The sequence below is a fragment of the Chinchilla lanigera genome, unplaced genomic scaffold, assembly GCF_000276665.1.
Source record: "Chinchilla lanigera isolate Chin_1 unplaced genomic scaffold, ChiLan1.0 scaffold00077, whole genome shotgun sequence".
Classification (NCBI taxonomy): Eukaryota; Metazoa; Chordata; class Mammalia; order Rodentia; family Chinchillidae; genus Chinchilla; species Chinchilla lanigera.
This window is the reverse complement of record NW_004955478.1, coordinates 9,100,334-9,121,907: the sequence shown is the minus strand read 5'-3', so window position 1 is coordinate 9,121,907 and position 21,574 is coordinate 9,100,334. Positions and strand designations below refer to the sequence as shown.

The 21,574-nt window shown below is 43.2% G+C and overlaps 1 protein-coding gene across 1 annotated transcript in view; it reads left to right on the top strand.

Annotated features, from left to right (window-relative positions):
• Positions 1-21,045, top strand: part of Tlk2 (tousled-like kinase 2) — a gene marked incomplete at its 5' end in the record, with an annotated part of 128,586 nt that extends 107,541 nt beyond the window's left edge. Inside the window, 6 exon segments of the mRNA XM_013503135.1 lie at positions 2,783-2,872; positions 6,280-6,449; positions 7,945-8,083; positions 13,945-14,056; positions 15,490-15,597; positions 19,779-21,045. Of these exon segments, the coding sequence (XP_013358589.1) occupies positions 2,783-2,872; positions 6,280-6,449; positions 7,945-8,083; positions 13,945-14,056; positions 15,490-15,597; positions 19,779-19,952 (793 nt within the window). The 3' untranslated portion in view covers positions 19,953-21,045.
• Positions 21,046-21,574: the final 529 nt, after the last annotated feature.

The following is a 21,574-nucleotide window of genomic DNA, read 5'->3' as shown; positions in this document are numbered from 1 at the left end:
TTTTTAAGCAGCATCACCAAATACGTTATGTGGAATCTGGATGTATTAAGGAAGACAGGTGCAAAGGTACTTTGGTGAAATGAGGATTTGGGCCACACTTTAAACCTCCATCCACTAAGGAGAACGCCAATGCTGGATCTTAAGGAGCCACCCCTTAGAGTGTGTATCTGACACTGCTATGCCCTGATACTGGCATATATTTTTTCTGCAGAAAAGATATAGTGATGGTTCACTGGGCGTGGTGGTGCATGCCTGTAATCCCAACACTCAGGAGGCTGAGGCGTGAGGATCACCACGAGTCTGAGGCCAGCCTGGGCTACATAGTGAGACCCTGACTCAAAAAACTGAAAAGAAAACAGAAAAGAACAAAATGATGATGAAGCCAGACACGATGGCACACTCCTGTAACCCCAGCTCTTGGGAGGCAGAGGCAGGAGGATCAACAAGAGTTTGGGGCTGGGCTACATAGTGAGGTCAAGGTCAGACTGAATTCCATCTCGAGGGCTTGTCTGACACTTCTCAATAATGTGAGGAAGCATGTAAAGAAGCAAAGGTGACCAAAAGTGACAATTTGAAAAATAAGTCCATAGTTATCTGTGCCTTCCTCCCTGATATTTTTTTTTAATTCTTTGTCCCTGATTTTTTCTTCAGCTTTTCTTTAGTTGAATATTACCAATTTCAGAAAGCATCTTTTTGTTGTGTTGTGTTGTGTTGTGTTGTTTTGGTTTTGCTGTTGTGTTTTGAGGCAGAGTTCTCACTGTACAGTCCTTGAACTCACTGTGTAGCCCAGGCTGTCCTCAGACTTGGCAGCAATCCTTTTGCCTCGGCCTCCTGAGTGCTAGGATTATAGGTGTGTGCCATCCTGCCCAGCTTTTCTGGTTTTTTGAGATAGGCTCTCCCTGTGTAGTTAAGCCTGGCCTTGAACTCACAGCAGTCCTCCTGCCTCAACTTCCTGAGTGCTGGGATTGCAGATATGTGTCACCACACCCAGCTCATTTTAAAAGAAGTTTTGTTGTATCAAAGGTCCCTGCACCCCTGTACTGGGGATGGAATCCAGAGCCCCATGCATGCTAGACAAGAGCCCTGCCACTGAGCTACATGTCCAGCTCTTTTCATTATTTTTTTGTGTGTGTGTGACAGGATCTTGCTAAATTGCCCATACTAAGCTTTACTTGGGATCCTCATGCCTCAGCCTCCTAAGTAGCTGAGATATGAGCACATTCCACTGCACCTGGCCTTAAAGTTTCACTTTTCCAATTCTTGCCTTTTTTATAAAACACTACAAATCATAAGATGCTACAAGTTATTTAAAATGTTTTCTAGTTACTGTCTTTATAAGAATGAAATACTTTTAAAGGTACTGGTGATTATGTTGTATAAACATGCTCTATAATTCTTTTAAAATTCAATATGTGAATATCATAATATAATGCATTTTTTCATAATTTTATTAAATTATTTTAAACTAGAAAAGGCTTTAAACAAAAAATACTAATATAGTCATTACTCAGTATCTTTGGGGTGTTGGTTCCAGGACCCTCATAATAGAGAAATGTGCAGATTCTCAAGTTTCATGTAAAATGACATTGTGTTTATAAAAAACCTATGCACATCTTCCCATATACTTTTAAAAAAAATTTTTAAATTTTGAGACAGGGTCTCAAATTATGACATTGTGCATTTCGGGGTTGGCTTTGAACTCAATATGTAGAACAGGCTGACCTCCAGCTCTTGGCAGTCCTCCTGCCTCCTGCCTCAGCCTCGCAAATGCTGGGATTACAGGCGTGCACTACCACACCTGGCCCTCCATATGCTTTAAAGTCTCTCTCTGGAGTCCTTATAGTACTGAATACAGTAAATTCCTATGTGAATAGTTTAGGTCTGTACATGTTCATTACAGATAGTTTTTCTTTTTCCGGAATGTTTTCTACCCATAGTAGATTGAATGCAAAAAAGTAGAGAAATAAATATATATATATATATATATATATATATATATATATATATATATATTCTCTATTCTAAGAAAACTGGGATTCTCTTAACTTAATATTTTCTGTAAATTTCACATTTTCTTTGAACAATGGAAAGCTGGTAGTAACATATATTTTATTTGTAAGAAGTAAGATTTTAACTGGATGGGGTAGCTCATGCCTGTAATCCCAGCACTCAGGAGGCTGAGGCAGGAGGATTGCTGCAAGTTCAAGGCCAGCCTGGGCTGCAAAGTGAGTTCAAGGGCAGCCTGAACTGCATAGTGAAACCCTGTCTCCTAAAAGAAAGAAAAGTAAGATTTTAAAAGAAAAATGCAAAAGTACTGCCAATTGACTTATATATCAGGTAATCCCTTAATCCATGTAGTTTATAAGCTAAATTTAACCTTCTTCATGTAACCTTAGGATAAAAACTGTACAGCTATGAAGTATTTACAGTTATGAAGTGTTAGCTTTAGAAAAGAGGGAAGCCTGTCTTTGTAATTTTTAATCTTTGATACTTGGTTATAAACATAGATAGAGGTATGATTGCATAGAAAGGACCTGAAAGGGATAAAATGTTGGCATCCATGAAGGAAATATTTGAGCACTTACTATTTTCTGAATAGTTAGGTAAATGCCAACAGAAAATAGGATAAGGAAAAAGAAAAATTAGATCAGAGGGCCAGATAGGTCTGAATGAAACGAACGTGTGGAAATGGTGGAGAAGAGAGACTATTTTAAGTATTTTTGAAGAGTTTTTAGAAAACAAGCTAAAATGCCTTCTTGTTAATTTTCCATTTCGTTTGCAGGCACGCATGTAGGGAATACCGTATTCACAAAGAATTAGATCATCCCCGAATAGTTAAACTGTATGATTACTTTTCACTGGACACTGACTCGTAAGTACTGTGCCATATTACTTTATTTTCTTAAATTGTTGAGTGTTCATATAATAGAACTTAAATCTGGGTCCAGGATGTACCTGTAAAGGAACCACAGATTTATTACTTTATCAGCAAATGACCATAGGTAAATTGAGTTTTGGGTTAACCATACATCTCTGGGCCAAAGGACATGTGTACTTTGTGCTAGAAATGTTTTAACTATAAGCTTAGTTAGAAAAGCTAAGTGCAAGCTGATTGGTAGTGTTTGTCAGTTTCCATGGTGTAAATGCTCTCATATCCAGGTTTGAGCTATTGATTTTTCAAAAATCCATTTCACAGCCTCGGAAGCAGCCCATGTCTTTCACTGTTTTCTCACCCACGCTTAACCCTTTCCTTCAGCCCGAAGCAACCGCTGCTTTCTGTCTCTGTAGATTTCCTATTCTGGGCTTTCACATAAATGGAATAATACAGTATATGATTCTCTGTGACTTTGCAGAGCCTGTTTCTACCTTTAATAAAACTTTGCTACTGGAAAAAAATACTCTTATATAGATCTACCACATTTTGCTTATCTATTTGTCCTACAAATATTGCAATAACCAGCTCACAAAATTCCTAAGAATGTATTGGTCAGTTCGTGGGAATTGGCACAAGTAGTACCAGCGTGCCACTGACACGGCCCAGTGGGTGTGGACCGCTCAGGAGACTCAGCGGTGCTCTAGAGACCCTAATGAACTCCGCGGGCCCGTAGGAGAGTACCAGGAACGTGATGTCCTAGAGCAGTGGTGGCGAACCTGCGGCACGCTGGCCACGGCGGGCTGTTTATATCATTGAAAGCTCTACGAGGTTCACCATCACTGCCGAGAGCAGGAGTCAAAGGAGCCAGCGCTGCCGGCTGAAATGTACGTTTGTAGTCGTACAGGACGTCGGAATTGAAAGGGATCTCAGAGTCCTGCCTTCTTACCGTACAGGTGGGTTTTGAGGACCAGCAAGGGGAAGTGACTTGTGTGAAATCTTTGATAATCCTTTATACTGTTACTTACATGAATTTACTTATCTATTGGTATAGATAAGTAAATTTTAGAGCCTCTGGGCTGATCCAGGAGTTTATGGAGATACTTCAGCATTTAAAAAATATTTCTGTATAGGAATCTGGCCTGAGTCAGGAGGACATACTGGGTCTTAGTCTGGCCTGCAGGTGTCTCCTTAGCCTCTTAGGGTGATCTAGGCGTTTCGATCTGTTCATCCAGCAGCTCTCTCAGATGGCTACACGGACAACAGGCCCGCATTTAGAAATACTCCAGAGAGACCATACTCCTTTTAGTATGCTCAGGATTTTCCCTTTTTGTTAAGGAGCCCTTTATATCAGGCATAGCCGTGTGTGTTTGCATGGAGTAAAGTTGAGAAAAATACCCTACCCTAGTTAGAGGGCAGGAATGAGACAACCGGGGAGGTCTCCACAGGGCAGTGCCGCTCTTGGCTTTGATTAAATTTCTTGAATACGAGGCTATATCTCTCTCTAAAGTATAAGTGCCCAAACTGTTTCAAAATAGATACAATGACTTGGATTACCTGCTATTTTCAATTATATACATACTTTCCACTAATATGATAAATTGACTTGTTTCTATACTACTCTTATTTTGTTCTTCCTATTGTATATATGAGGAATTTTCACCAAAAATAAATTGGACCATTGTTTTAGAATGTCTTCTGAGAGTTGTTCGGGTTATTAGAAGAGACTTTATTTCTAGCTTGCATTTGGGCCAAAGAATCAGTCCACTGAACATGAGAGTCTGCCTCAGATTTCAGCGTCTCAGATCAGAGAACATAGGTATTTCACACAATGATTCTCAAGTGCAGTGTTAGCAAGCCAGGTGTGCTGGCACATGCCTGTATCCCCAGGGGAGACGGGTGCGTGTGTGGGTGTAAGTTCAAGGCCAGCCAGAGCTACACAGCAAGATCCTGCCTCAAAAACCCAACCAAAAAAAAAAAAAAAAAAAAAAAAAAAAACCCAACCAAACAGACCTCACAGCAAATCAAGTGCCGTGCTGCGGTGTCCTGCTGTGTCTCCTGAGTAGCACAGGCGGCTGTTCAGTTTTAGGGTTACACAAGACCGCGTCAGCTCCCAGTCAGTTAGAGTGCGTCTCAAAGGCCTGCGTTGCCCAGAGGCCTACAGCGCTCGTCCTGACCTGCTTGCTGCCTGTCCCTCGGCCTTCCCGTGCCGCATCCAGGGGAGGCGGCTGGCTCCGGTACGCTGTGCTTACTGGGCTCGTGCCCGCTGGCGTCCTGCCGAAGGCTGGATTCAGCCAACTTGGGGGGAGAGAGAGGGAGAGAGAGTGCGCGTTCAGCGCAGCTCACGTGCACCCTGTCCACCCCAGTTCCGGCTTCCCTTGGTGACCCTGGATTCTCTTAGCTCCATCTCCTCCCTCTGAACCTCTGGCCTTAGGGTGCTAATGTCTTCCTTCTGTGGATGACCACTGCGGTGCCCCACTAGCTGGTTCATCTTCTCAGCTGTTCCGCCCTCCGTGTGATCAGTCTCCTGAATTAAAGCTCCCTCTCTATCTTACTCACATGATTTTTATTTCCTGGTTATACCCTGACTTAGAGACCCACATTGGCCTAAGTTGGAGTAGTCAAAAGATACTCATCTCAGGGATATTCAAACAGTTCAGAAAGTTTCATTTCAATTTATGGTACCTTGGAGCATAGACACAACCCATAATGCCGCCAGTGGTACGTAGTTTTAAATGTGGCTCTATATGATGTGTGGACATAAAGGAGGAACCCCACCACACACATAATGAAGGAACACATTTGTGCAGTATTGTACCACTCTGCAGGGTGTGAATATAAACTAGTTCTTAGGACTTGGGCAAACTCTAGACTCGTTTTCCGTCTCAGTGCAAATGTTTGTGGTGAGAACTGGGTGCTTGATCACTGTCTGGTTGTTTAGAAATCAGTGCAGTATGTAGGTTTGAAAGGAGCTCCTTCAGAGAAGACGTCTAGTAAGCATACGTTACAGTTCTTGTCAGTAGTTTTAGAGTCCAGATTCAAGAAGAGGTAGGCCAGGATGAACTTCAGTATGGCCCATGGCAACATGGAAGGTGCAAGGCTCTTCTCCAAGAGAGCAGGCACTTTTCTTCTGCAAACTACTGAGATGAGCGGGCTCAGGTAACACACACCTATAATCCCAGCGCTGAGAAAGGCTGAGGCAGGAGGATTACAACTTGGAGTCCCGCCATAATTAGTACAAACACAAAACAAATCAAAACATTACTCAGATAACTGACAAAAGGAAAGAATAGGAGCCCTTTAAGGAAGAGGAAAGGGAAGCTATTACCTAAAGTTTTCACTGGGATTGGTTTAGGCAGTCTGCTCGTTCTTGTGTGATGATAAACGATGACTTAATTTGTCTTTAGGTTTTGTACAGTATTAGAGTACTGTGAGGGAAACGACCTGGACTTCTACCTGAAACAGCACAAATTAATGTCGGAGAAAGAAGCCCGATCCATTATCATGCAGATTGTGAATGCTTTAAAGTACTTAAATGAAATAAAACCTCCCATCATACACTATGACCTCAAACCAGGTATGTCTAACTTTTAGGAGACAGTAGCTTTTCAGTTTTCTAAGTGGTTTTTAATTTAATAAAATTACAAGAATTTGACTGGGGTCTGGGGATATAGCTCAGTGGCATAAGCACCTGCCTGGCAAGCGCGAGGTCATGAGTTTGATCCCCGGTACCTCACAAAAAACAAAACAATTTGACTGGACCCAAGAAGGGCTAGTATCCTGGCCTGGGCGGATGTGGTAGGAAAGGAAACCTTGTTGCACAGCTCTGGGTTAGGGGGTGGGTCAAATTAAACACTGGAGAAACAGTGCTCTTGTCTGCCGACGCAGGGCAGTCTGCGATGCCAGTCCCGTGACACTATTCTAGCAAGAACTATTCTAGCACGTTCGGTTTCGTTTATTCCCGTTACTCACACTGTATCACAATTTCTCTCCTCTAAGTTGCTTTGATAAGTGCCCCAAATTAACAGTTTACCTTGTACATACGCCTCTTAATTCCTTCATTGTTGAGCAGAATTTTTCATCCTTTTGTATGGTGATCAGCTGACTTTCACAGTCATCACCAAAGAGTAGAGAGGCAGTACATTGCTTATCTCTGTTTTTTGTCCTTCTCTTTACCTGCTTTTGAGGAGTCTGTGTATGTTCCATGTGCACAGCTTTCACCAGCTCACTGTGGTTATTAGGAAGATGACTCCCGGTTACCTTCTGCTGTAGCAGGATCGTTAGCTGTGCTTTACTCTTCTGAGAGCTGCTTATTATTTTTGTATTTTTTTGGTTTTGGTAGCTACATATTAATTCTGTTTACTATTTAATCTTCTGATATAATTCAGATGAGTGAAAAATTAATTATAATGAAGTGATTTCTTATGGCTATTGTGTGGTCAGGTTTTCCATCGTTGAATTTAATGGATTTTTATTGCCATGTGAGCTATAGGTGGCACTGTGGTACTAGCTTTGATTTCTTTGCATGTTTTCTTTGATGTCCCCCTCCCACCCCCAACTACTGTTCTAAACAAGGTTGTTTAGAGATTTCACCGAAAGGTCAAATGAAAAGGTCCCAGCATTTTTTACTGGCTGTACAAGTGATATTTTACTTTGGCAACTTAATTTTATTTCCAATACTCAAGCGTGCTGGTTTGGGCACATTAAGCAGTTGATTTTTGGAAAGCAGTTTTCATCAGACACAGAGGACCTTCCCCCAGTATCTAGAGTTAGGTTGCTTTATTCCAAAGAATTATATATTTGTTTTTGCATGTAAGAGTTGAGATCAAGCCAGGCGTGGTGGCGCACGCCTGTAATCCCAGCACTTGGGAGGCTGAGGCAGGAGGATTGTTGTGAGTTCAAGACCAGCCTGGGCTACAAAAGTGAGCCAAAGGCCAGCCTGAGCTGCATAGCGAGACCCTGTCTCAAAAAGACCAAAAAAAAAAAGAGTTGAGATCAGTTCTTCCCTTCTTATGACTTTGGATTTTTCTCATGATAAGTCTGCTTATTCATGAAGACTTTTATCTCTTTAGGTAATATTCTTTTAGTAAATGGTACAGCGTGTGGAGAGATTAAAATTACAGATTTTGGTCTTTCCAAGATCATGGATGATGACAGCTACAATTCAGTGGATGGCATGGAGCTGACGTCACAAGGTGCTGGTACTTACTGGTAGGTATCCCGGAGGTCTGCCCGGTGGAGACGCAGCTGTGCTGTGTTGAAGCATTGGTAATTAATGATTAACTTGTATATCTTGTATGCCAAAGCATATACATACATACAAATATAATCATCTTTTAGCATTTTGGCTCTTTGTATTAATATGTCCTTTTTTTTTTCTTTCCTCTCTTGGAAACCCTAGAGAGAAAGAACTTGTGTCTGGCCAGGTCTTTGAGTTGTATGTTCCTTCCACAGCGCTGGCCATGCAAGTCAGTAGAGAACGTGGTTACTCATGTGGTGTGTATAAGAATGGCTCTGAATTCTTGTCAGTACAAATCAAAAGTCTCTCTCTTCATGGGTTAATGTGATGAGGGGTTTGTTTCTAGAGTTGCCTGAGGATGATGGACTCTCAAGAATTAAGCAGTTGTGAAGATCGGGATGGAAAAAAACCACAGCATCCCATGAAATCTATACAGGAAAAAGTGAGCACAGTTTATCCATGTCTGTTAGCCATGTTCTAAGAGGTTTTGAGCCACGTCTCTCCCTCCCATCTTTTGTTGCTTGTCCCCCCACTTCCACCCTACCCAGCTAGCTGTGCCGCCAGTTCTTTAATCTCTCCTGTTTCTGCCTATTACTTTGCTCCCCCTGCTTTTGACAGTCAGAATCATAAAATATATCTGGGGCCAAACCATTTAACTTTGTGATGTTAAAGCGTGTTACAAAGCTTTCTTTTCCCTTCTGAGTAGTTAAAAACTACATACGTGTGATTCTGAACCTGAAGAAGGCTCTTTAGGACTGATAGAGAGGTACTACAGGTTCAGGGACTCAGACTGTTTACTTCTGGGACGGGGGGCCACGGGCCTTACCAGAGTACTGACCATCTAGGAGTGAGGGACCTGAGAAAGCAAACAAGCAAGAGGAGGAGGCCGTCCGCAACGTGCAACGTGAGCCTTGTTCTCCTCAATTGATGCGCTAATAACACCTCTGTGCTGGCGTGGCCTGTAATCCCAGCACTGGGAAGATTGAGGCCAGAGGATCGCTGTGAGTTCGAGGCCAGCCTGGGCTACAGAGCAAAACCCAACACTTGTGTACACAAAACTCTGCCTTCTGTCGTTCCTTCTTCCTTGTAGAGATGATACCTATAGTCAAAAGTCAGTCCCTAAATTAAAGCTTTGAAATTGTAGGTTTAAAATAGAAGCTGCTTTTACAGTGTTTATTCACCATGGTGGTTATTGTGGGTTAGTGTCCCTGTCACTAAGTGATGCAAAAATATCTGTAGTTGGGACGTTGGGGAAGAGTTTTGTATCTTTACTGTATAAATTAACTGAGACTTGGATTTGATCTTTGTTTAATAGCCTGTTCTTTTTTAAAGGTGCAGTTTTTTCATGTTTACAATATTATCTCACTGCTACTTAGTGCTCTCTTTGCCTAGCTATAAAAATTAGCATTTGGAATTTAAATAAAAGTTGTATGTTTTGCTCCAAAGTTATATTTTGGGGAGGATAGAGAAGGGAATATTTGGAAAAACATTTTGGGGGCATAGGGAAGTGTGTGTATGAACAAAGACTGGCTGCATGGTGGTGGTCACTGAAGAGGGGTGATGCCGGGGTTTGTTATATTGTACTTGCTACTTCAGGTTGTATTTGAAGATTTCTCATAATGTAAAGTAAGATGGGGGGGCGTCTGAGAAAATTAAACTATGAATTCTTATGAAGGTTTGAAAAGTATCACTCTTGGTAGAAACATTGTCATAGTCACCATGCTCTGTGTCATTTTTAAAATGTGATCTAGAGAGAGACCAAGAGGCTGGGAAGATAGAACATTTTAAGTGACTGCAGTTATTAGTTGTTCCTGAATTTTTGTACATTGACTACTTTAAAAATAAATAAATCATCAACTCTGCCTTGAACATCATTTCTTCTGCTGAGGACTTCTGTTGTCCTGGGAATGCAGCTGTGGTGGTACTTTGTTTTAACACAGTTCAGTTTTATATTATAGCACTCTTTACTTTCCCTATCAAAGCCCTTGATAGGAAATGAAGGCACTTGTTGTGTTTCGTAGTATTTAGGTAATGAACTAGTCTTTATGTCTTCATTTACACATCAGAAATTGAGACCTAGAAGGTGATTGACCAGACTTGTACTGTGAATTTAATAGTGTCTTTCATGTTCTTAAAATCTTGCTAAATTATCACTCTGCCTTTGGAAGAGTTTACCATCCCCAGTTCTTCTTCACCACTTCCACAAAAAGTTAGGAATGCGTTACAGTGGTCATTTTAGAATCAAAGTTATATGAACTATTTAGCCAAGATTATATTATGTATTTTAAAGAATTGAGGAATATGAAAAGTAGGGTCCCAAGAGGTTTTAATGGTACTTGAAAGAGTTGTTCTTTTTATATTTTGTTTCTTTTTCCTATATTTTTAATTTCCTTTTTTCCCTTCTTAGTTAGGTTCTAGATCTGTACTTTTTAGTATGAGTTGGTTTGGTTTGGTTTTTGTTTTCTTTAGTGCTGAGGACCAAACTTAGGGCCTGTGCATTCTAAGCACTGGCCTATCACTGAGCTTTACCCCAGTCCTCAGTTTACGTTTCCCCTAAAATCTTTCATTGTGAAATAATCTAATCAGAAGTCTCAGTCATCCAAAAATGTCTGCTAAGAAAAATAAGAAAACTGACGCGCAAACTCGTGAAGCGTTCCATATTTTTGTGCCCATCAGTATCAGATCCTTTAGAAGTTTACCTTATTCCCACCCACCTGAAAATAGAACCTTTGAAGACCTGTCAGTAGATGTGATCCTTTTGTTACGAGTTTTCCATGCCATCGGTAGGTACTGGTATTACTTGTGTGATAATGCGATGTGCAAGGAGGTTATTCCACCTAGCGAATTTATGAACAGTAAGTTGACAGTAAAAGCAAACAGCGTCAAGATCCTTTAGTAATCATGACAGGAAACATCCCAGCCTGGCTTACCGAGCTAGGAAGAACTTGCCATTTTTCTTTCCTTTTGATACCCAACAGATGCTTTTTTTTATGTAACTGCATTTGATCGGGACTGGGCCATGTAAAGATTACTTGATACCAACCCTGAAATCAACCAGTCTGGTTCTCAAGATAACAGAGTTGCGCCTAGATTGGATAGAAAAAAACGTGCTGCGAACAGAGAAGAGCTGTTGAAACAAGCCGAGTCTGTGATGCGGGACCTTGGCGCTCCCGGCCATGTTAGAAATGCAGTGTGAGAGCGAGGTTGGTACAGGTCTTGGGCCTACACTGGAGCTTTGTGCACTTGCATCTCAGGGACTACAGAGAGCTGACTTGGGTCTCTGGAGCGGAGAAGTAACTCTTAGCAACCCAGAGGGAAGCCAAGAAGGGACCAAGTGTGTTCAAAACCTCCACGGCCTGTCTGCGCTTCCCTTGGTAGGCCAGCCACACCAGCTCATATCGCAAAGGTTAAGAGGAAGTTTCGCTTCTTGGGAAAATTAATGGCTAAGGCTGTCTTGGATTTCAGATTGGTGGACCTGCCGCTGGCCCTCCCCTTTTACAAGTGGGTGTTGCGGTCGGAAACTTCCTTGACTTCACATGATTTGTTTGACGTTGATCCCGTTGTAGCCAGATGAGTGTGTCACCTCGAGAACATTGTTAGACAGAAGAAAAGGCTGGAGCAGGATAAATCGCAGACCAGAGAGAGTCTACAGTATGCATTAGCAACCCTGACTGTGAATGGCTGCTCAGTTGAAAGTCTAGGATTGGATTTCATACTGCTGGGATTTCCCAACATGGAACTGAAGAAAGGAAGGAAGGATATTCTGGTCACTATCCACAATTCAGAGGAGTGCCTGAGATTGGTTATCTTCTGGGCACTAAACGAAGGAGTTTCTAGGCAGTTTGACGCGTTCAGAGATGGATTTGAATCCGTTCCCCCCCTCAGTCGTCTTCAAGACTTCTATCCAGAGGAACTGGATCGGCTTCTGTGTGGCAGTGAAGCAGACACTTGGGACGCGAAGACACTGGTGCAGTGCTGCAGGCCTCGGATATACCACGGAGACACCCGTGAAGCCGAGCTGTGAAGTTCTTGTTTGAATTTCCTAGTGGTTTCGATAATGAGCAGCAGAGGTGGTTTCTCCAGTTTGTGCCTGGTAGCCCAAGATTGCCTGTTGGAGGTTTCCAGTGCCTGAATCCACCTTTGACAATTGTCCGGAAGACGTTTGAATCAGCAGAAAACCCGGATGACTTCTTACCCTCTGTGATGACTTGTGTGAACTATCTTAAGTTGCCAGACTACTCAAGCGCTGAGATAATGCGTGACAGACTATTAATAGCAGCAAGAGAAGCACAGCAATCATTCATCTCTCCTGATCGCAGCAAGAAATCAGTGTCTGCCTGTTACAGCAAAAGAAAAATTAAGATTTCTTTTCTAAAGGTATCACCTGAGTCAAGGAAACATGTTCTCCTTCTTGTAGGAAAAACAGCTTGCAGATTATAAGAGACACTTGGTTGATAATCATTAATGGCCCCATGGACTTAAAGTGATCAAGCCCTAAAACGTCGTTGTGGTGAGGTTTCTTTAGCAAGTTCTTGTTTAAATTATCATGTCTTTGATGAGTGACGTTTTTAACTTGCTTTGCTGTGTGAAATTTAAAAAGGGATGTTTTTTCCAGGCTGAAACAATAAATGTCACTGTGCAGTTAAAAAAAAAAAAACAAACTCACGAAACAACAGTTATTAAAAAGAAAGGAATGGCAGGCATGTGGCCCTCATCTCTGGTCCCAGCTCCATGTGAGGCTAGCGTGGGAGAACCTCCTGAGCCCTGCAGTCTGAGGCCCGCTGGGCTAGTAGCGACGCCCAGTCTCACAAGAGAAGAGAGGGTGGCAGGGCCATGCTGTGAAGCTGTCTGATAGAGATGGTGGATGGGAGGAGGAATGGTTTCTACCTCTTACTTCTTATGGTTCCTTCAAGCTGCAAGTTGAGATTTTTACACCAAGAGCACAGTGGGGTCGAAAGTAAGAGTTCTCCACAGAGAGGATTTTGCCAGCACTGAATCTGCAGACATTGATCTGTTATCTTCAGAATTCTGCCTTCCAGCTGTGCAGAGGCTAAAACTCCAGGCAGGTTTATTTGGTTTTCTGAATGCCCAGAGGCACGTATCTGCCATACTATACAATTTGGCGTGGTCTGTCCCTTGGTTTCTTTAGAAATCAGCAGTGGGGGAAGGAAGGAGTTTAGGTGAGGATAGAGAGTTCTGCTAACAACTAGTTTGTCTGACTTTTGGTACCTTATCTGTTAGTAAGTCCTGATCATCCTTAAAACATAAAATATAAAGTATCTTCGGATGTTTTGGACTTCTACATCACCCTTGATTTTGTATTGGAGTTAGTTCAGGTCAGGATTTCCCTCTAAGGAGGCAGAATGCCCTCTTCTCTCGAGATCTCTACTAGGTCCTGAATTCATTTGGACTAAAACACTGATTAGTTGTATGGGTGGGGGATGAAGCTTAGCGGAGGCCCGGGGCCCAGTCCCCAGCACCACAGGGAGGGGAAACCCCAGAACACTGATTCTTGAGACATCATCTTTGAGCAACATGGTTAAGTTTTAACATTTGTTAATGAAGCTGCTGGGTTTAATTCCTGGCGCCACAAAAACAAAACTTTGAGTGACACTTGGAATTGGTGCCGGCTTTAAACAGAGAAGTGTGTTTCGGTTCCCGGTAGAACAGTGCTCTCTCCCTGGCAGCATCTTTTCATGGACTCCTTTGTATTTCCGAGTTGATGGCTAAAATTCAGGTGTTTCTGTTTTCAACATGGTCTTTTTATTTTTCTTTTTTGTATCTTGTATTTATATATTCATGTTTCTAAGAATTTTTATTTCTCCTTTCCTAGGTACTTACCACCAGAGTGTTTCGTGGTTGGGAAAGAACCACCAAAGATCTCAAATAAAGTTGATGTCTGGTCAGTGGGTGTGATCTTCTACCAGTGTCTTTATGGAAGGAAGGTAAAAAGGCTCAGTGCAACGCTGGACTCCTGGGTGGCATTTGTAACGGTGCCTCCCTGTGGGTTAATCCTTAGAGTTAATCATTGAGTCACGCTAAGTAGAATTCGGAAAGTAGTGGTTGAAGTAAAAGACAGACTTAATAATAAAAGCTTTATTTCTAAGCACAAATTCTCAACCGTAGGGTACCTAATGAACTCTGCTGGGCTATTGAACATGTATTTTTGCTCTGCTCAGTTAGATCTGGGACATTTTGATTCCAATAATGTGTGTAGGAATTTACATGAATTAGTTCATTAATGTGAACAACCTTCCCAAGAGCCATTCTAAGGGTTCCAAGAACTGAAACTTGGGATGCCCCCTAGACTTTATTTCTGAACACCCTGTTAGTTAAAGATGTTATTAAGAAAAGCAAGCTTTATATTTGATGCTGGGGAGATGGTGTCAGAAAGTATTCCTTATCTATCACCCCTGATTCAGATAACATGTCGTTTGAACAAGTAATTAACCAAGCACGTAGTAAACTACCTAATGAATTTCCATGTTTGTTTGTTCCTTGCAATCATAGCTTACAAATAAATACGTATGCTCTATCTGTGTATCTATCCTAGTGTATTTCTCTACCCATATGTGGATCCAGTTGTGTATTTATATTCCCATTTTGGCCATCAGTGTGTTTGTGTCAGCGTTCCCTCCTAGGCTGTAAAAGCCAGATGGGATTTCTGCGACGCCTGTGAACTCTGATATACACCCTTAGGCCATGCTCTTAGCTCAGAGTGCAGCTTTCTCTTTCACTTCTTGGTTTGCCTTTCTCTGTTCTACCTCTCTCAGCAAGGGAACTGTTTATAACTAGTGGGGCTTAATTATTGCCTGTATTCTCTGATGGTGCTGAATTGTTGCTGATAGTGGTAGTCGAAGTTACCTGGAAAAAATTACTTGAGCTCTTTCACTAGAAATGGTGGTAAGCTTGAATTGACCTACAAGAGCGTTTAAGGAATGGAGTCACAGATGAAGCTCTTTTTTATTTTCCCACTTTTTTGGTAGCCTATTCTACTTCCTTTTCTATCTCTTCCTGTCAACATTATGGGTTGGCCAGTGTAGTTCTTAGGCCTGCAGGTATCACTCATAGTACGAGAGGTTATTGGTTCCTGCTCAGAATCTTCGCTTTGCTGGGAACCACGCTTGAGGCAGGAGGTGCTGCTTCTGATTCCTGCTCTGCTGTGACCTAGTCCTTAAGCTGTGAACCCCCACATCCCCACCTTCCACGTCCCCCTGTCTGTGAGAGGAGAAAACTGGAAGGGAGTATTTCCACAATTTCTTCCAGCCATGGTCAGGAGATGTCTCTGCTCCCTCCCCTGTGGTACTGATTGTATTCTCTTTAATTTTAATCAGAGGCCCACTTTTATTTGCTTGTTCATGTTGTGTTTCTGTTGCAGCCTTTTGGCCACAACCAGTCCCAGCAGGACATCCTACAAGAGAATACTATTCTTAAAGCTACTGAAGTACAGTTCCCGCCAAAGCCAGTAGTAACACCTGAAGCAAAGGTAAGTTTTGAACCACTGAACAACAGAAATGACTGCCTTGCTTTCTGTGTTATTTCTTGGGGTGATAGTGGGTGGATTTCTCCCACTGAAATTTAGCAGATAGGATTGAATCAGTATTCTAGAAACAATAGACAGAATTATGTGGCTTCATATTCTGCCTACCTCATCCCCAAGTCCAGTAAAAGGAATGTTGACAGATAGGCTTTTTATTTCACAAAGCTCCTTAGGGGCAGGGCATGGAAGGGAGAGCAGACCAATCAACAGAGATGCAGATAGACCAGTCACAGTGGGCAATACAAAGAATCCCTAGCTTTGTCCTTATTCAAGGAGTATGATCAGTTTTGGGGCGCTTAAGCCCACATAAGAGAAATAATGGTACTAAGGTGCCAGGTCCAGTGGTATATTCCTACCTACTCAAGAGGTTCAGGAAGTTCTCTTTAAAATTAAAAAAAAAAAAAAAGAGATTCAGGAAGGAATATCTCTAGTTCAGGCTATCTTAGGCAACATAGCAAGAGCTCATCTAAATAAATGAATGGGTGGATGGAACTGAGGTGTTAAAGGTTAAATAGTGGTGAGTGGTAAGTAGTAGATTGTCTAAAGCAGTTGGTCAAAGGAGGTCATTCATAAAAGTATACTGGGGCCAGTGTGGTAGCATATTGCTGTCCTCTCAGCTACTGGAGAAGCTGAGACAGAAAGACCACAAGTTTGAGGTCAGCTTTGGGGATTCAGTGAAACCCTGTCTCAAAATTAAAAAAAAAAAAAAAAAAAAAAATGTGGTGGCACATACCTGTAATCCCAGTATTCGGGAGGCTGAAGCAGGATGGACTGCTGAGAGTTCAAGGCCAGCCTGAACTACGTAGTGAGACCCTGTCTCTCAAAACAAACAAACAAAGGGCTGGGCCTGTAGCTCATTGCAAAGACCATGGGATTGATTGCTAGTACCTAGCTGAGTGTGGTGGCACACGCCTGTCCTGGCACACATTCCAGCAGTTTGGGAGGCTGAGGTAGGAGGGTCACAAGTTAGAGCCCAGCCTATGCCACTTAGCAGCTTAGCGCCACCCCATCTCAAAATAAATACAAAGGACTAGGAATGTAGCTCAGTGCAAAGGCCCTGGGTCAATCCCCAGTCCCTACCCCCACCTCCGAGGGAAAAAAAAAAAAAGAGAAAAATGAGGGCAACATGGAATGAGAAGTGGACAAAGAGACTATAATTGCTTTGTCTTTGCTCTGTTACTTAGCTCTTTCTGCATAGTAACCAGTCCTACTTAGATTGGTGGTGGTCAGCGTCACTGGATGCCATGGTCGTTGAGCAGTTCTAAAGTTCAAGCAAGTTACAAGTCTTAACTCCCTTCGCCAGTGTTTGGTTTCAGCTGTTCCTCCCCGTGCACCTGTGTGAAGTAGATTAGACAGGAGCTGCCTTTCCAAGTGACCTACCTGACGTGTTACCTGAAAGAAAGAACATCTTCAGCCGTAGTTTATAGTTTATTTCCTGACCCCATCATTCGGCAGGCTAAGTACTCTATAACCAAGAAATTAAAGCTGCAAGGAGAAATTCTGTAATATATTCCTAAGGCAAGTGCTGTTTTCCTGGGAGAGGGCTGGAGAGAGCCTCAGTGTTGAAGCCTGACAGACCTAACTTGGCTGTCTCTGCTGGTTTCAGTAGCAGTGTGACTTCAGTAGCAGTGTGTTTTTAGTGTGACTTTAGGTCATTTTGCCTAAACTGAGGTGCTTCGCCTCATCCATAAAACAGGCCAAAACACCTACCCTGCAGGCTGGCTGTGAGGCTCTGGTGGGTTGGCTCACCTGCCCCTTCCGTAGCTTCTGCAGCTGCTTTAAGCGTCGGGGCCTCAGCCACCCAGATTGACCCCCAGCCCTGTTCCCTAACACATGTTTAGTTCTCCTCATCTGTCGGGTCTCTAGAGACTATACCACTTCTGTCAGATGCTGGCACTTACTCATTAACTAGATTATTCAGTGTTTTTAAAACGTTAGAAATTGTTAGATCTGCTATAAAGGATAGAGAAAAATCTCCAGATCTCTGCACTGTTATCTCTACTGTCCCTCACCTTCCTCCTTCTAAGTAGGTATTTCTCCAAGCCCTGCCCTCTCCTCTTCCTCTCCTCCCAGCAGACATGGAGTGCCTGGTAGTCACCACACGCTGCGGTAGGTAGTGGAGAAGGAGCTGTGCCTGTGTAGCATTAACTACACAGACGAGGTCCCTGCCCTTAAGCAGCGTGCATTCCACTAGGGGAGCCGGTAAACAGGATCGAATGCACTTCAGATGGTTGTAAATGCTATAAAGGGGTACATCAGAGTAAAGGGGAGTTTGGGCAGGGGAGCTTCTTTTTGACTGCACGGCTGGGGAAGGCCTTAATGATGTGACATTTTGAACAATGTCTTGAATGACATGAAGGTGGGAGCCATGTAGAGATGGGGGACAGGAGGGGTTCCCTGCAGAGATTGGGGAGCTGAGCTCAAGCGTAGGCATGAGCTTACAGGTCCACCAAACAGGCAAAGCAGAGGGGACAGTGATAGAAGAGGCCTAATGCCATTGTTTTTTGTTGTTTTGAGACAAGGTCTCACTGTGTAGTTCAGGCTGGCCTTGAACTCACTGTGTAGCCCAGACTGGCCTCAAACAGCAGTCCTAAGTGCTGGGATTACAGGCCGTGAAAGGGGGGCAAAGGGTATAATCAGGGCTACTGTGTCATCTGATTGCTATGTAAAATGAAAATTCAAGGTAACACAAGTTTTTGGACCCAAGAGAACCAGTTAAACTCTAGTTCCATACTGGAATCTCTAGAAAGTTCCAGGTTTTGAGGCCAGGGGTCCTTATATTCATTTCTATAGTCTGATACATCTTCCAAATACTTCAATCAAGGAAGTGTCTTCAGTTTTGAAAAACAACACTTAGCATTATACTTTTATGTTTTGTTAAACATAAAAACATTGTTTGTATTTTAAATTTTATTGTTAATGTTACTTTTTTTTTTTTTTTTTTTTTTTTTTTTTTGAGACAAGGTCTCACTATGCAGTTCAGGCTGGCCTTGAGCTCACTTTGTAGCCCAGGCTGGCCTTGAACTCGCAGTGATCCTCCTGCCTCGGCCTTCCAAGTGCTGGGATTACAGGCGTGCACCACCACGCCCGGCTTTGTGAATGTTACTTTCTAGGGCAGTTGAATGTTCCCAGCGGCACTGAGCAGAAGGCACACAGCTCCTGTGCATCTCCAGTCGCTCTTCCGCACCCTCCCTGCCGTCCCACACTGAAGTGGCCTTTTGTTGATGAGCCTACACTGGCACGGCATTAACACCCTGCTGCACAGTGCAGGCTTTTGGTAATAGTAGCACTTCAATTTTTAAAAAATGATGAATTAATTTAAATAGTTATGTTACAAAACTTTAAGTATAGAGTTAGCTGTTTAAAAAATACAAAGAAGGGGCTGGGGATTTAGGTCAGCAGCACAGCGCCTGCCTGGCAAGCACAAGGTCGTGAATTCAATTCCCATACTGGAACCTCCCCCGCAAAAAAAAAATCCAAAGAAAACCAGCAAGAAAAGACAAATAACCTGTAAGAGGACCTTTATGATAAATGCTGTCTGCAGTACTCTTGGGGAGACAATCTTATTTGTCCCCTTTAGTAAGTGCCTGATCATTTGTTTGCTGATCTTTCAGAAGAAAATTATGTTCACAGCAAAAGCATTTCACAGCCTGTGACACATTGTATTGTCAGTCATTGTTAGTTCGTTGCACTGCACATGGTGATCGTAGAAGCTTAGAATTTCTCCTTCCTCAGGAAGTTCACGTGAGGCCATGGTTTGTCCGTGCAAGGCCATGAAGTTAGACTGTTTCCATCTAAACCAGCCAAGCCAAAGAGATTTTTGTCGTCAGTGTCTTTGAGCTCAGTGATTTGGGGCAGGGGTATTTAGAGGCCATACTTGCCCTCTTCAGGAAAATCTCAGCTTCCTGAACAGCGAAGTGGGGAGTCAGTAGCAGCAGAGAGGTGCTGCTGCCAGTGCTGATCCTTTGACTTCTTTGGGTCTGCCTGGTGGGCTCCAAAAAGCCCTTAAGCACCTTCTGTCTAGGAGCTACTTGCGCTGGGCCTTGGCCACAGAGCCAGAGGCTCAGGTTCTCTCTGGGATACTAAGATTATCTGCCTCGATCTTCCACAAGAAACTTTGTTTGCAGGCATTTATCCGGCGATGCTTGGCCTACCGAAAGGAGGACCGCATTGATGTCCAGCAGTTGGCCTGTGACCCCTACTTGCTGCCTCACATCCGAAAGTCAGTCTCCACAAGTAGCCCTGCTGGAGCTGCTATTGCGTCGACCTCTGGGGCGTCCAATAACAGTTCTTCAAATTGAGGCCTGTCCCCAGGCCACAGACTGTTCAGCACACGAGGTGGACAAGTGGCGTTTGGCGGCGGGTTTGGAACATAGCGAGTCCGAATGGATCTCATGAAACCTGTACCAGGTGCTTTTATTTTCTTGCTTTTTTCCCATCCATAGAGCATGACAGCATCGATTCTCACTGAGGAGAAACCTTGGGCAGCTCTGGCCAGGCCTTGTAGGAAAAGGCCCCATCCAAGGTTCCGGCGTCAGTGGCCACTGTGTGTGGCTGCTCTGAGTGAGGAAAAAAAATTAAAAAGAAAAACTGGTTCCATGTACTGTGAACTTGAACACATATAGACTCAGGGGGGTCCCTGATGCAATGCTTCAGATGAAGAATGTGGACTTGAAAATACAGACTGGGCTCGTCCAGTGTCTATATTTAAACTTGTTCTTTTCTTTTAATAAAGTTTAGGTAACATCTCCTAAAAAGCTTGTAGCACAAAGGCTCAGCTGGGGATGGTGTTTGACTTCGGAGGAAAAAAGTTGCTATTGCCCGTTACAGGCACTAGAGTTAGTGTTTTATCCCTAAATAATTTCAGTTTTTAAAAACATGCAGCTTCCCTCTCCCCTTTTTTATTTTTGAAAGAATGCATTTGGTCATAAAGTGAAACCCGTATTAGCAGATACGTGGCAGTGTCCATTCCAGTCAGGTGCAGCCTTCTCCTCCATCTGGCCTCCGGCTGCAGTCGCTTCCCTGGTCTCCGCGGAGAGGAGGCGTGGGAGTGCTGAGATGTGCGGGTGGTGCCGTCGGACAAAGAATGAGGTTAGAAGACTGCAGCTTGGAGTCTCTCTAGGTTTTGAACTATTTCTTCACAATTTGAACACTTGACGGTTATCCCTTTTAATTTATTTGAAGTGCTATTTTTTTAAATAAAGGTTCATCTGTCCATGCAGTCCTCCTGGATTCTCTGAATGTAGTAACTATCGATCCTGTTCCAAAGGTAGGCGGAAAAAGGCTGGGAAGACAGACGCTCTGGGGATCGAGAGTTCCTACCCACGGTCTTTGTGTGCTTGCTCAATGGTGTACATTTCTTGTTAACCATGTTATTAAAACTTGATTAGCACATGAGCTTTCCTCTGTTAGATCTTTTGGCAGGAAACAACCTTCCCCCAGTCCTCTAAATTTGGTGGGTGTGTGCTGGTGGGTGTCTGCGTGTGCGTGTACACACACTCTGTCTAACTTGATTTATCAAGTGGAATTTTTAAAAACTCATCACAAAGGAAGTAAGTATTTCAACTATGAACATTCTTCTGGGACTGATTTTTAGAAAAATGTGGTTGTTTCTGAGATGTGTGATCAGCTGAAGATGGAGCTGAAATGGGAGCCTCGTGGCCCCGCGGTGCCCTTGAAGCAGCAGCGCACGCGGCGGGAGAGGGAAGGAGGCCAGGGCCTGCACATGTGGTAGCCGGCTTGGAACGTTACCGACACATGTGGCAGGAGGGCTCAGCCAGAAACATTTAAAGATGCAGCGTGCAGGTCTGTGAGCTCTCTGGACTGGGAGGGTAGGTGGGAAGGGCAGAGAGTTCTCAAATAACGACTGGTCCCAGTGCTTCTTTCACATGGGAAAAGTGTCCCCGGTGACACGTTTTCCAGG